Consider the following 12,924-nt stretch of genomic DNA (forward strand, 5'->3'; position numbering starts at 1 on the left):
GTAGTTTTGGTTCTGGCATGTTTTAGTTCATTTAATGTTATATTTGCCGCCCATCCGTGACATACGGTATGCATCTGCACTTGAATCAAACCTGACACAAGCATCTTGTACATGTTTTTTTCTAAACATGTTGAATTACTCAAAAAATTATCACTTTCTAACTTGGGTTGTTTTAGATCAGTGTTTCTCACAAAAGCATTATTTATGATATGTTCTCACTTATCACCTTGAAAATGGGGCTGCGTTTAAAATAAATGACTGAAATGTTGACCAAGATTGTGTTAAGGGACTTAATAAATAAAAAATTATAACCAACATGTTCCGTTTGTGGTTTGTATTGCATCACTACATGATCCTTCATCGTAAAATAATATTTTTTTTAGTTCTGGTAATAAAGAAACAAAGACACTGACCCCCACTAGCTATCATCATTTAATTATTTTCTGTTACAATCCTCCAAATGTACATCTTTTCGACATTTACAACAAACATTTACGTTTATAGTACTTTTACGCTGTTGCTATGGATACAACTCATTAAGAGCACAAATCTGATAAATAACCATTCATACTTTTTTTTTTTTTTTTTACAAAAAAAAAAATCCAACAACGATATGGTAACATTTGTTATAGGTCGGGACATGCCAAGATTTACAGTATATGCAATGTGACATGATAAAGCAATCTTCAGAGATCCATTGGGGCAGCGGCTCATGCATTTCTTCACTAATGTGCATTTGATTATTGACGCTAGCTGCGCTTTTATTCACTGCTAAAAGTGTTTCTAAAAAAGGTGTTTTTTTTTTTTTGTTGCTTTTGTGCTCTCAATGAATGATGTCATAATATCTCAACAGGTATTCGACAATGCAGCAGTGACACAGGCGCGGGGGGGGACATAACCATGATCTGTATTTACTATGTCCTGAACATACACCATAGTTTCTGGTTAATCGTGTCAACAATTTATTTCATCTACAGTAGAAACTGCACTGACACAGACAAGGGTGTGAAATAATTTGCAGTGTTCATTTCTTTAGCTGACTGCGCCCACACGTAATGATGAAAATGCAAATGTTTCGCAATTTAATCTGTTAAGCGTTAACAATCAAGACAAAAGCTCATGGACAAGTTCATCCTGGAAATGGCCAAAAAAGACCTTAAAATTGGCTGCTTCAAGCCAAAATGGCTGACTTCCTGTGTATTGTCAGACAGGCGCTTTCTTAAAACGTTTGGTGGTTCAACTCATGATAGACATGCCTAAAAACTTTCAATATCCTGCCTTTTGGCTGGGTTCTGTGCAAAAGGATCCCCGCCACAGACGCCTGATACTCAATTGCAATTAAGTAGATAAATAGCCGATCTATGAGGTAATGCGGCAAAAAAACAAAAATACAAATAATACTCAAACCTCAACATATTAAAGAAACAGCCTATATTTAGTACAGGGCTGGGGAATCTACCTACTGTGCGTGGGTCGAATATACTACTCACAAAAAATTGGGGATATTAGGTGAAAATTCTGGATAAACTGGTGTACTTAATTTGACCTGTAAACTTTTGAATGCACACATCAAATTATCCTTAACTCTTAATGAATAGTATATAGGGTGTGTGATTTTTTTTTTTTATTCATTAAAAAAACTGAAACTGGCTCCCCACACTTGTGTCAGGGGTAAACAGGCCAAATGTGTTTAACATGGCAGCTGGTTGTAAGGGTGCTGCACGGTATACCAGTACTATAAAAGTACTACAAAAGTACAGTGATACCTCACCGTTAAAATGAAACATCACCATATATATTAATAATTACTTATAATCTTACAGTGCCCAATATTTTTGAATTGTTAAAAAATACTAATTTTAATTAATGTGTTTTGCTATCTAAGACTCCATTGCTTTTACTGATATTTTAGATTTTTGAGTGGTGGTGTCGTTTCAGTATCCATATGAAGGTACTTTATGCAGGTGCAGTATCGAAGTCAAAATTTTGGTACCGTGACATTAACATGTACAAGTGAAAGGACTGAAGAACGACTGGTGCGTTGAAATCTGCTAGCTCATCTCAATAAAATCGAAAGTTGTCGTTTTTGTGATCTCAAATGTCAACGCCATATTCAGTCTGTCCTTAGCGTATGAGTCAAGGGGATGTCTGTCTGGCAGTTAATGCAACATGGTACCTTGGCACATGACGATGGGCTTACAGTACAAGGGGCAGCGCATTCATCGGGTGATCGGGTGCAGGGCATTCGGGTGTGGAGGCCGGGAGGGGGTGGGGTGTTGACGGCGAACCCGGCCGCTTAGCTCTGGGCGGTTAGCCGCTGCTCCGTGAGCGACGCCTGGTGGGACACCGTCTTATTTTCGTGCGAGCGAAGCTTGGACACCACGTCGATGAACGCCCGGCTCTGGACTTCTTTGTGGAGGGGCTCTGAGAGAGAAGAGACCAGTTTCTTTTTCAAAACACAATCAATCCACAAGACTGACATGAATCCGTATGAACTCATTTGCTCCCAAAAGCAATGGTAGGTATTACAAAAAACGGCCAGCAGGTGGCAGCAGAGTATGAGAGGTCAATCAGGGCCATGTTGCAAAAAGCTCTTTCCCTAGTGTTTTAAACAGGTTTGTGAATAATGATGAAATTTAGCTATATTCTAATGCTAATTGCTGCAAAACGGAAACAGACACAAATACATATATTTTTCCTAATGAAAGAAGAGACTCTAATCTTTCTTTTGGTAGGTTCCATGTTTTTATAGCAATAGAACACAATATTCTGTAAGCCTGGCAAAATCAGTCAAAATCCAGTAAAACAGCCGGGAGTGAAGGGGGTTGCTTCTGTGAAAATGGCTGTGAGTGAATGAGTTAATGTCAATAATGCCTCCACAAAGCCCACATATCCATATCTGAGAAGTGTCGTAAAACTCAGGTTTTTTTCATTCTGTGGAAGCCGTGTGGCATTATGTCACCTCAAGATGTTTGTTTGACAATAACAAGTGATTTAACATGATTTTGGGTTGGTATTTTTGTTTTTATGTTGGTGTCTAACAGTATATGATGGCAAATATTATTGTTATTATTATTATATACAGTATCATACCAACTTGAAAAATGCCATGTTTGGTAACACAAGCAAGGTAGCGTTTCCCATTTCCTGAAAAGTAGTGATTTTGGAGATTATAAAAGGATCCCATCCCATAGCGACTAATAGATAAATTTAGCCCACGCTAGGTGATTTATCAAACCTGTGATGAATTGCGCCGTCTGATTTTGCATCTTCAAATATGCAGGATGGCAATGTAGGCCCAGTAAAAATCAAACGCAAACATCAAAATATGGCTTTTGCGCTGTTACTGGCTTCACCCAAATAATTGGAGCGATCAAATTCTTCCGTTTCCCTGTGATCTGTTCCACTAACACTTCCGATTCCATTACTTCATTTCCATCTCTCAAGTGTAAATAACCATCAGCACTACATTTGCTCTTTAAATAAAGTGCAATACTGATCGTCATATAGGCCTGCAAAAATAACAAAACGAAACCACTATCTTATGCGTGTGTGTGTGGTCTCACCAGAACCCATGACGGCACAGATGAGTATCATGGAATTGTATTTAATCTCCGGCGCACTCCTCTCATCCGACAGGAGCTTGTGAAGCACAGCAACGAGGTTCGCTCCCACAAAGTCCTTCTCTGCTGCAACTGTGAATTGATGATAAGAACAGTTCATCATTTTGGGCACTGATTCTAATTGCACGCAGGTCATTGTTCTCACCCAAATCTAGCGCCGCAATGAGACCCAGCGCCACCAGCGCTTCATTCTGCATGATCATGTGCTCACTGGTTGCCATGGTGACCAAGTGCTTGACTCCTCCTCCCTGGATGACTGTCCTGATGACTTCCTGAAAAAGCACATTTATAAAATATATATATTTTATTTACATTTTTTAATCACAATTAATCGCATGACTTTTATTTATTTTTATTTATTTATATCTGTTCTAAATGTACAATAAAATGTTTTCAAACTCTTGTTAACATAAAAGTGGGGGGACATTTTTAAACTAATAGAAATATGGCTGCATCTTCACAATAATTCATAAAATTGAGTAAAAAAAAAAAAAAGATGTACAGACGCTCCCCTACTTACGAACATTCGAGTTACGAACAACGGTACATACGAACATTTCTGCGCGTACAGTATGTCGAAAAATGTTCGGAAAGAAATGCTGTAAGTTAGATTTTGTATTGCGCGTAGTGCTTCTTTCCGCCGCTAATACCGACGCTTGGCGCTGTGAGAGCTCATTGGAGGCTGAGCAACGTGGCGAGGAGGAGGAGGAAGAAAACGCCGGTCCCCATGAAGCAGGAAATAACTTTTGAAGCCGATTCCAGCGACGACGAAGAATCTCTCATGATATAAAATCCTCCTCTTCCTCCTCCTCCATCATCTCCTTAAGCATCGAGTACATCTTCCAAAAGTAAGTTAAACTTCATTTTATTTATCTTATTACGTACATGTACATACTGTGTGTGTGTCTCGCTCTCTCTCTCTAACATACGTAGTACAGTACAGTACTGTACGTATTCTCTCCATTTTATTAAGTTTTTTTCAGTACAAACCAATGCAGGTTACTTGTACAAGCCTTAAACATACTTATATAAACCTTCAATATACTTATATAGGCTTTAAACATAAATTATAATACAAAATATAGCACTGAAGCAACTTACGAACAAATTCACCTTACGAACGATCGTCCGGAACGTAACTCGTTCGTAAGGTGGGGAGCGTCTGTACTGTAAAAAGTGTGATCTTGATTTGTGTTGGTCATTTCTCTGCCACTAGATGGTATAATTGCGTTTGTAAGAGTGACAGCTCAGTGCACTTTTCTTTTCATATCTAAGTGCTATCTAATCTATACCATGAAGTAACTTGTTAAATTCTGCACATTTTTAAAATTGTAAAATACAACTTGACCCCAGTCTCCACAAATATATGCATTATTATTAAACGTATTCCTGCCAAGGGGATATGGATATGCTGCTTAATCATAGATAGCTAAAAAAAAGAAAGAAAAAAAAGAAGATATAATCAAGCTAGTGGCTTGGCTTGCACTCATTTAATCATGTTTTATTGTAATAAAGATGAGTGCGTATAATTATTATGGTAAAATTCTTGTGTAACTTGTGAGAAGATTGAGAAGGGCAGGGAGGCAAGCATCAAGGCTAAGGTCGGGCCGTTCTGAACTTCATGTGCAAAAAGTTAAAAGCCTATTTGTTAAAAATGAAACGTTTGTGTATAAATGGCTGGCAAGCGAACAGAGGAAGCGTCTGACATCATCAACTGGAATTCGCCCACCTTCTGCATCTGAACAGCAACGAGAAGGAGCTCTGGGCCGATCAGACAAAGACAACGCCTCACTTCTGATTTGAAAAAGTGTATGAGAAGGGTCCAGGAGTAGATACCCTTTGTCATCTTTGCTAGAGACTAAATAGGCGTAGATATTGACCCAGAGCTCTGTAATGTATAGACGACGACTCTGTCTGGAAATAAATTGACTTGCTATTAATTTGTTGTAATAGTAGTTCTTTCACAAAAATGAACACACGTGAAACCTAGAGATAATTTTTAAACATGGGTTCCTTCACTGCTAAATTTTGACGTGAACGTGTCGGCTGCAAGTACAGGCTTTCCAAGTAAGGGGTTAAAAAAAATTGTGGCGTTAAAGGAACTTTAAATGAACTCAAAATGAACACACTAATTTTGACACCCCTGGTAACGACCGGTCAAAGCGAGTCACCAAAATGGCTGTCAGACCTTGGACTTGCTGTGTCGAATGAGAGCAGAAAGCAGCCTGTTGGACTCGCCCATCACCCCGGCGTGATCTTTGGCTTCACACCACTCCACCAGCCGCTCCACCAGTTTCCCGTTGGTCCCAAGCTGGTCCGCTGCTTCCACTGAAACCAATGAGCCACATTCAGTGCGTTTGCATGACCGTCCGTGTATTCTGTTTTGACACCAAACACGGTTTCCCCAATATATCACCCGTTATCTTATACGTGTTACTGAAAATCTGCAGTTTACAGCAATCTTCTTTCTTTTTTTTACATTCTTTCCCAGCTTTTTATATTATAATGACCAGCAAACATGGTCTGTCTTTATGGTGGATTTTCACCAACTGCGGGAGGGTTTGCAACATATCACCCGGTGATAATCAAGGTCTTACTGTATTGCATGAGACTTTCACCTTGCGTGTCGATGAGCATGCGTAAAGTCCCCAGGAGCTTAAACTGGACCGGCGGCATCTCGGACTGCAAGAACTTCAACACCACATCTGCCACTCCAGCTGACAGCATCTTGGATTTGTTCACAACTGGTAGGACATGACACAATGTGATCACGGTGGAATCTTGGCCCTCAAGTGCACCAGAGAGTGTGTCCAAACTTTTGATTGGTAGTACAGACGCTCCCCTACTTACGAACATTCGAGTTACGAACAACGGTACATACGAACATGTCTGCGCGCATGCGCGCATGTCAAAAAATGTTCGGAAAGAGATGCTGTAAGTTCGATTTTTTATTGCGCACCTTTTTCCGAGTACTGTAGTGCTTCTTTCCGCCGCTAATACCGCCGCTTGGCGCTGTGAGAGCTCACCCAGCATTGGAGGCTCAGCAACGTGTCGAGGAGGAGGAAGAAGAAGAAACGCCTGTCGCTCATAGATAAAGCCATCGCACTCTTCGAGCAGCAAGACCCAAATATTGAACGTTGCACAAAGGTTGCAAATCAATTGAATGATGCCATACAGTGCTACCGCATCATTTATGATGAAAAAAGAAGAAAACTGTGCAATCGTAGTTAGATCGCTTCTTTCGGCCAGTTTCTAGTAAATCCTCCAAGGAAGATACTCATCAACCCTCATCTTCTTCTCCTCGACCCTCAACTTCTTCCTACATTGAAGTTACGGAGGAGGAAGTAACTTTTGAAGCCCATTCCAGCGACGACGAAGAACCTCTCATGATATAAAATCCTCCTCTTCCTCCTCCTCCATCAAATCCTTAAGCATCGAGTACATCTTCCAAAAGTAAGTTAAACTTCATTTTATTTATCTTATTACGTACATGTACATACTGTGTGTGTCTCTCGCTCTCTCTCTCTAACATACGTAGTACAGTACTGTACGTATTCTCTTTAAACATAAATTATAATACAAAATATAGCACTGAAGCAACTTACGAACAAATTCACTTTACGAACGATCGCTCGGAACGTAACTCGTTCGTAAGTTGGGGAGCGTCTGTATACTGTATATCAAGACTCCACCCACCAGGTATGGCCAGGTTCCGAAGAGCACTGAGAGCTGCGTGTTGAACTGTGACATTGCCTTCGTCAATGTGCCGATCCAACAGTTCCAAAAGCTTCTGTACGATACCAGTGTCTACCATGTGGATGCAGTTGCCATCTGTCCAAAAAAAAAATTTTTTTTTTTAATCCAAAATGGATTTGGGGGTTGAATTATCAACATGATTGAACAAACCGCCATCTTATTGAGTCGTACCATTGCGGGCAAAATTCGCAATGGCAAGCGCACCAGCCAGTTGCAACTGGTGGTTGTGCGATGGGATCCAGGAAAGGACCCTCTGGAAGACACTGCCCTTCCCTCCCTCAAACAGCTTCTGCATGGACTCGTCTGCACGGACAGTCAAGAATTACTAACAGGGGTGGAGCTGGAATGCGGTTGCAAAAGTGGCGATTTACCTCCGAGCAGCAGGAGCACCATGAGGTCGGAGGCCGTCTTCAGCTGGGCCACGTCCTCCTCACGCTTGCCGTCCACGGTTTGGCCCACCACCTCCAGGAGACATTCCACCAAGCCCGCCTCGACCATCTGCAACTTTATCACATCTGGACGACAGCGAAGGCAACGATGAGTCAGGAATCGTATCGAGATGTGCAACATGTACCGATACGGGTATCAGTATTGGGCCGATACCCCATCACTGGCATTGATAGATGCAGTAAATAAGTGAACATTTTCGGACCAATCAAGTAAAATTGGAAAGCTTTTTTTCATTGTGTATGATTTATAAAAAAAATAATTAACACACACAAATGGCACATTACCATTCTCTGCAAGGGGAGCCAGAACCTCAAATATCATTTCTTTCTTTTCATGCTCCACTTGCTTCTGGAAAAGGCGCACCAACTCCTCGGCAATGTTGGTGGAGGCAAACTGCTCTTTGCTAGACTCTGACGAGACAACGGGAATCACATCACAAATCGCAAAGGACGTCGTCTCCTCGTAGCATGACATCAGCTTAGTTTAGAACAGGCAGTAAGGCTTGGCATCTTAATTTGTCTGAGAGATTGTTTATTAGGTTATATTATTATTTAATTTATTTAATTTAATATTTAATATTTAATTTAATTTATTTGGTTATTATAAGTAGGTGCTGCTGTCAGTCATTTTGCCATAAAGCGGCCATTTTAGGGTTATAATAATTTCACCACTTCCAGTTACTTCAAAAGCAATCTTGAGGTTTTATCTGAATACAATCAAGTTTGAACTACATATCCGGTACAGATGGATTGCCACAAAATTGCAAAGGATTTGGGTTTTCTTTATTGCATGTGGGCTGAGAAGCTAAACTCACCGAGCTCGGCTAAATTCCCAAAGGCGATGAGGCACATTTCTGTCAGGGCAGCGTTGTGGGAATGGATGCCGAGCAGCTTCACCAGAGTGGGGATCACACCCATGCTGATCAGCTGGCCTTGTAGAGAATCTAAAGAGGGGGAGGGGCGGGTGTAGTTGGGAACGTAGAATCAGACAGACATTGGTGAAGCACGCCATTCGAGACTGTGTCCACCAAAGGGCCCCAAATTTGTCGCAGGTCCATTTTTATTGGCTCGCGAGTAGTATGCGGTATGTTATCGTTAGTTTCTGTAGCTTATAAGTCGCTCTAATTTTCAGAGATAAAGCTGGAAAAATAGCAGAGCATGGCAGAAAGGAGAAGAATGAAAAATCCCTCGTGTTTTAGTTTTTTTTTTTTTTTTTTTGCGTACAGGAGAACACCGGCGTATTAGATGACAGTTGATCTGACGGTCATTACCATTATCATTGCTATAGTTCATCAGCATGCCACAAAAGACTGTCAAGAGCTTCTCATTTTCCGGCTCTGTATTTTGGGAGAGGGTTTTAATGTGTTCAGCTACTATCTGAGCCCCTCCTGCCAGGTCAACTGCACTCCTGCCCTCATCTGCAAAACAAAAGAGGCCGGGACACAAATCAACCACAAAGAAAAGAAAAAGAAGGAAAAGAAGCACTGTTCTATACATTATCCCTGCAGCGTAATACAGTCAACCAAAAATGTAGACAACAAATCTAAAGAAATGTGTCGAAGAATACATTCTTTTGTTAATTTAAAGTCCTGGCAATACGTTTTTTTTTTATATATATATATATTTTTTTTAAATCACTAGTGACGATAAGCAGCGCAGAAAATGGATGGACGTATCGGATCCTTATCAATTTAAATGTTGATAAGATTTTTAGGATGGACACCTTAGATGATGTGCTCATTTTGCCCGGCTTGTACAAACAAAGACCTAACGTCTGCAGGTTATAAATTTTTGAGATTAAATGTGCATTGTGCACCATTGTTGATTTTAAATGCTAATGTTAGAAATATATAGGACATGTGAATGCTTATATAAGAAACGAATTAAGGCTCAGCAATTTTGTCTTTCTCCACCACCATTACACAGCAAAAGAATGAGGGCCATGCTCCTTTACACGCCCACCATTGACAGCATAATCAAGCCCCCCGCACCCAAAAAAAAACCGTCACTTCCCACTGAATTTCCATAGATGAGCAAGCCTTTCAGCACGGAAAACGCCAGAAACGACAACTGGTATTTAAAACTTGACAACAGGCTGTGCTGTGGCAATTAAAAAAAAAAAAATCCGCTACCATCGAGGATGCTGTCCGATGCACGCCATTTGTATTTCCAGGAAACATACTACGTTTGAATGTTTTGATGCAGATTGACTCATAAAGACTGCGTTACTAAAGGGCTCTGCTGTTTTCCCCAGCAAATGTCACATTCCAAAGCGCGCAATGTTGCCAACCTGTTGGGCCCTGAAATCCAAAACCAGCATCAGGCAGGCCCTTTATGAGTCCGCGTTCATACAGCAGAGCTACTTACGGCTGTCGTAACAGATGTTGCCAAGAGCCCGGCCCGTCTGCAGGAGAAGCTCCTGATCGGTGGAGTTCAACAGCTGAATGAGCGGAGGGATGAGGCCGGCTTCCACACAGGGACTCCGCATGAACTCTAGGGAGGAAAGCACTATCAATGAATGCAGTCATACACCAGGGTGGTTTAAACTGAGTGTCACCCAATCTGTCGACTAGACGTGGTTCAAAAGAACTATAAAATGGCTGCTTCAAAACAAAATGGTTGACTACCTATGCCCCTTTACCTTGGAGATGGACCCTCACCATTTTTGGCCACCTCTGCTATGATATTGGCGACTTTAGGAGTGCAGGATGACTGGGGGCTTAGCAGGGTGGAGAGCAGGGGAAGAATGGCCATCTCCTGGATCTTCACACTGGCCTCTGTGTCTGGACCAAACACACACAGTTAACAGGATCACCAGATCTCGGGCGAACGCATTTAGAAGCGTACATACTGTTGTTGACTAGCGCTTTTAGCAGGCAGTCCAGGCAGCTCTCCACGCTGTCCGAGGCGCTGTCTGTGGACGCTAGTTTTAGCTTCGCCAAGGAGTCACTCAGGTTGTCTGGAAGCAAAAAATATTCCGTTGAGAGTTGGCTGCGATTCTTACCACATAGCGCACTGCCTGCAGTGCAGAAAGGGCATCTGTAAAGCTCATGTGAAAATGTTATTATATGTAGAAAATTTAGATGAAAAATACTGTAGTATAGGCAGTTTTATCCTAATACATATGATATTGAAATGTATACACTACGTAAAGTAGTGTTTTGAGATCCGAGATTTTTGTTCCCTATCTAATTCAACACACTCATCTTTTATCGTTGAAATGACTGGAAATTAATCAGAAAAGCACTCCAAAGCAAGGGTACCAAGAGGGATCCATCCGGCTGCCGCCAAGTCATACCATATTTATATTGCACTTTCCAACAATACATGTGCAAGGGTGAGTCGCCAACTGTAATTTGCTTGTCCAGTTCAGTCAAATTGCTTAGTGTGCGGCAGGACATAGAGGCTGATTAGACAAATAAATCGAACGTCCACATACGGGAAGCAGTTCAGCCAAGAGAAACCCTCTGAAATGAGGAATTGGGAAGATGTGATTAATGCATGGATCAAATATTACAATTTACATTCAAAACGTAGGTCAGTGCTTGTGAAAGTGTTTCTGCAGGCAGTTCTGTGCTGGTCCTGACTAGCGGGTCATACGTGGCCCTACTTTGCCGAGCCCTGACCTAAATGAAGAAGGAAATGTTCCAGCGGAGTAATATGCAACCGGACTGCGTTGCGTAACAGCTGTAAAAGATGGAGGAGTGCCATCTGCACCATCAACAGCGCAGCCGGCGGTGCCATTTCGGAGGATGGAGCCCACACCCAAGCCTCCCGAGAAGCAGGACACTATTTACTGCCGTTGCAATGCAGCATCCTAATCCCACACACAAGATACCCCGCCCGCAAAGGCTCCCCCCACACATCGTTAATAACATAGCAACTGTGATAGCGTCATTATGTATATACTGTATATGTTAAAAATACATATATACAGGCCATGGTGGTTTGAATTGACAGGCTAGCTTGTTAGCTTAGCGACTCACCCATCTCGATGGGATGCTGCACCGGGAAAGAGACGAACGTGGGGGGGTGTGGAAGCTCTCCAGCTCGTCGTCGCGGGGTCTAATGAAGGCCAGCTCCCCCCGATACACACATACGCACTGCTACTGCTGCTGCTGCTGCTGCTTCTTCTTCTTCTTCTTCTTCTTGCCACCCTTATCTTATCCACACGTCTTCGCTGATGTGGCGAGTGAGCTAACCAGCTAACACTCAGCCAGTCAGCAACTCCCAAAAAAGGTAAAGACGAGCTTCGACTCGTTGTTATACGACTATATAACTTCCAGTCATTGCCCACCTCACACAAGTATGTATAAATAAATATGTGTGTGTGTATATGTGTGTATATATATATATATATATATATGTGTGTGTGTGTCTGTGTTTTTTGTAAGAGGGTCTTTAAAGTACAGAACCAGTCTGGTGAGAGTGAGGTCGGCAAGGAAAGACAAGTTGTCTGGTTGAGCTTTCAAAAAAAAGAGAAGAAAAAAAGCGCAGACACGCCCTTCAATGTGAAGGCGGCGACAAGTCGGTCAGTAAACACTTCCGGCTGAACCTTCAAAATAAATAGTCAAAGACGCTTTCAAATTAATGAGAAAGCCACAACATTGTAACATTTATTTGTCTTTTCACCAACTGAGAGTATAGATACAAACTGATTGCTTATTATTTTTTGTCTAAATTAACTTAAATCCAAACTACTTTACATATTGCAAAACTATTTCACACTGACAGCTACATTGTGAACATTTTGTCATAATATTACTTTAATGTTGTATAAAACCGCAAATGTATTCGTGTAAGTTTGACCTTTTTTTCTCGTAAAATTTAATTACAACATTAATGTCGTATGCCTGCTTGGTTGACGCTCTGCTTTTTTTTCTTGCTGTTGCAATCTGCATGGAGAGCGTTGGTGGGCGGAGTCTCCTGCATTAGTAACTTTTTGTCATGTGGCTTTTCTTCTGCTTTACATATCTCTCAGGCTTGCGTGTTCGTTTTGTTTAAATAAATGCTGTCTTCTTGGTTGTTTTCTCCTGAATCCGCCATCTGCGTTTGTACACCACCTGACAATCTTGTAAAATTGTAATACTGAACCT

General features: G+C 41.4%; 1 protein-coding gene across 2 annotated transcripts; it reads right to left on the reverse strand.

The window, feature by feature from the left end:
* Nucleotides 1-414: 414 nt before the first annotated feature.
* rap1gds1 (RAP1, GTP-GDP dissociation stimulator 1) lies at nucleotides 415-12,315 on the reverse strand. 2 transcript variants are annotated; one of them, XM_077545100.1, is made up of 15 exons: nucleotides 11,815-12,315; nucleotides 10,680-10,787; nucleotides 10,489-10,611; nucleotides 10,196-10,321; nucleotides 9,100-9,246; nucleotides 8,644-8,772; nucleotides 8,114-8,239; nucleotides 7,751-7,894; nucleotides 7,551-7,682; nucleotides 7,320-7,454; nucleotides 6,242-6,367; nucleotides 5,812-5,951; nucleotides 3,769-3,895; nucleotides 3,567-3,695; nucleotides 415-2,424 (listed from the first exon to the last, which is right to left on the reverse strand). In XM_077545100.1, exons 1-15 carry the CDS (start codon nucleotides 11,816-11,818, stop codon nucleotides 2,297-2,299), a joined length of 1,824 nt encoding a protein of 607 aa, XP_077401226.1. In that variant the 5' UTR covers nucleotides 11,819-12,315; the 3' UTR covers nucleotides 415-2,296. The 2 variants fall into 2 exon arrangements, with proteins under 2 accessions (XP_077401226.1, XP_077401228.1); XM_077545102.1 differs by lacking the exon at nucleotides 9,100-9,246 and having other exon boundaries at nucleotides 11,815-12,314.
* Between the last annotated feature and the right edge of the window lie 609 nt (nucleotides 12,316-12,924).

The sequence above is a fragment of the Vanacampus margaritifer genome, chromosome 15, assembly GCF_051991255.1.
Source record: "Vanacampus margaritifer isolate UIUO_Vmar chromosome 15, RoL_Vmar_1.0, whole genome shotgun sequence".
Lineage (NCBI taxonomy): Eukaryota > Metazoa > Chordata > Actinopteri > Syngnathiformes > Syngnathidae > Vanacampus > Vanacampus margaritifer.

What these genes read in the sequence shown, in the direction of transcription:
- rap1gds1 (XM_077545100.1), bottom strand. An exon ending in GAACTATAGCAATGATAATG is followed by an intron (nt 8,773 to 9,099) that starts GTAATGACCGTC and finishes CCCCCTCTTTAG; the next exon opens with ATTCTCTACAAGGCCAGCTG. An exon ending in GGCTCCCCTTGCAGAGAATG is followed by an intron (nt 7,895 to 8,113) that starts GTAATGTGCCAT and finishes GCTGTCGTCCAG; the next exon opens with ATGTGATAAAGTTGCAGATG.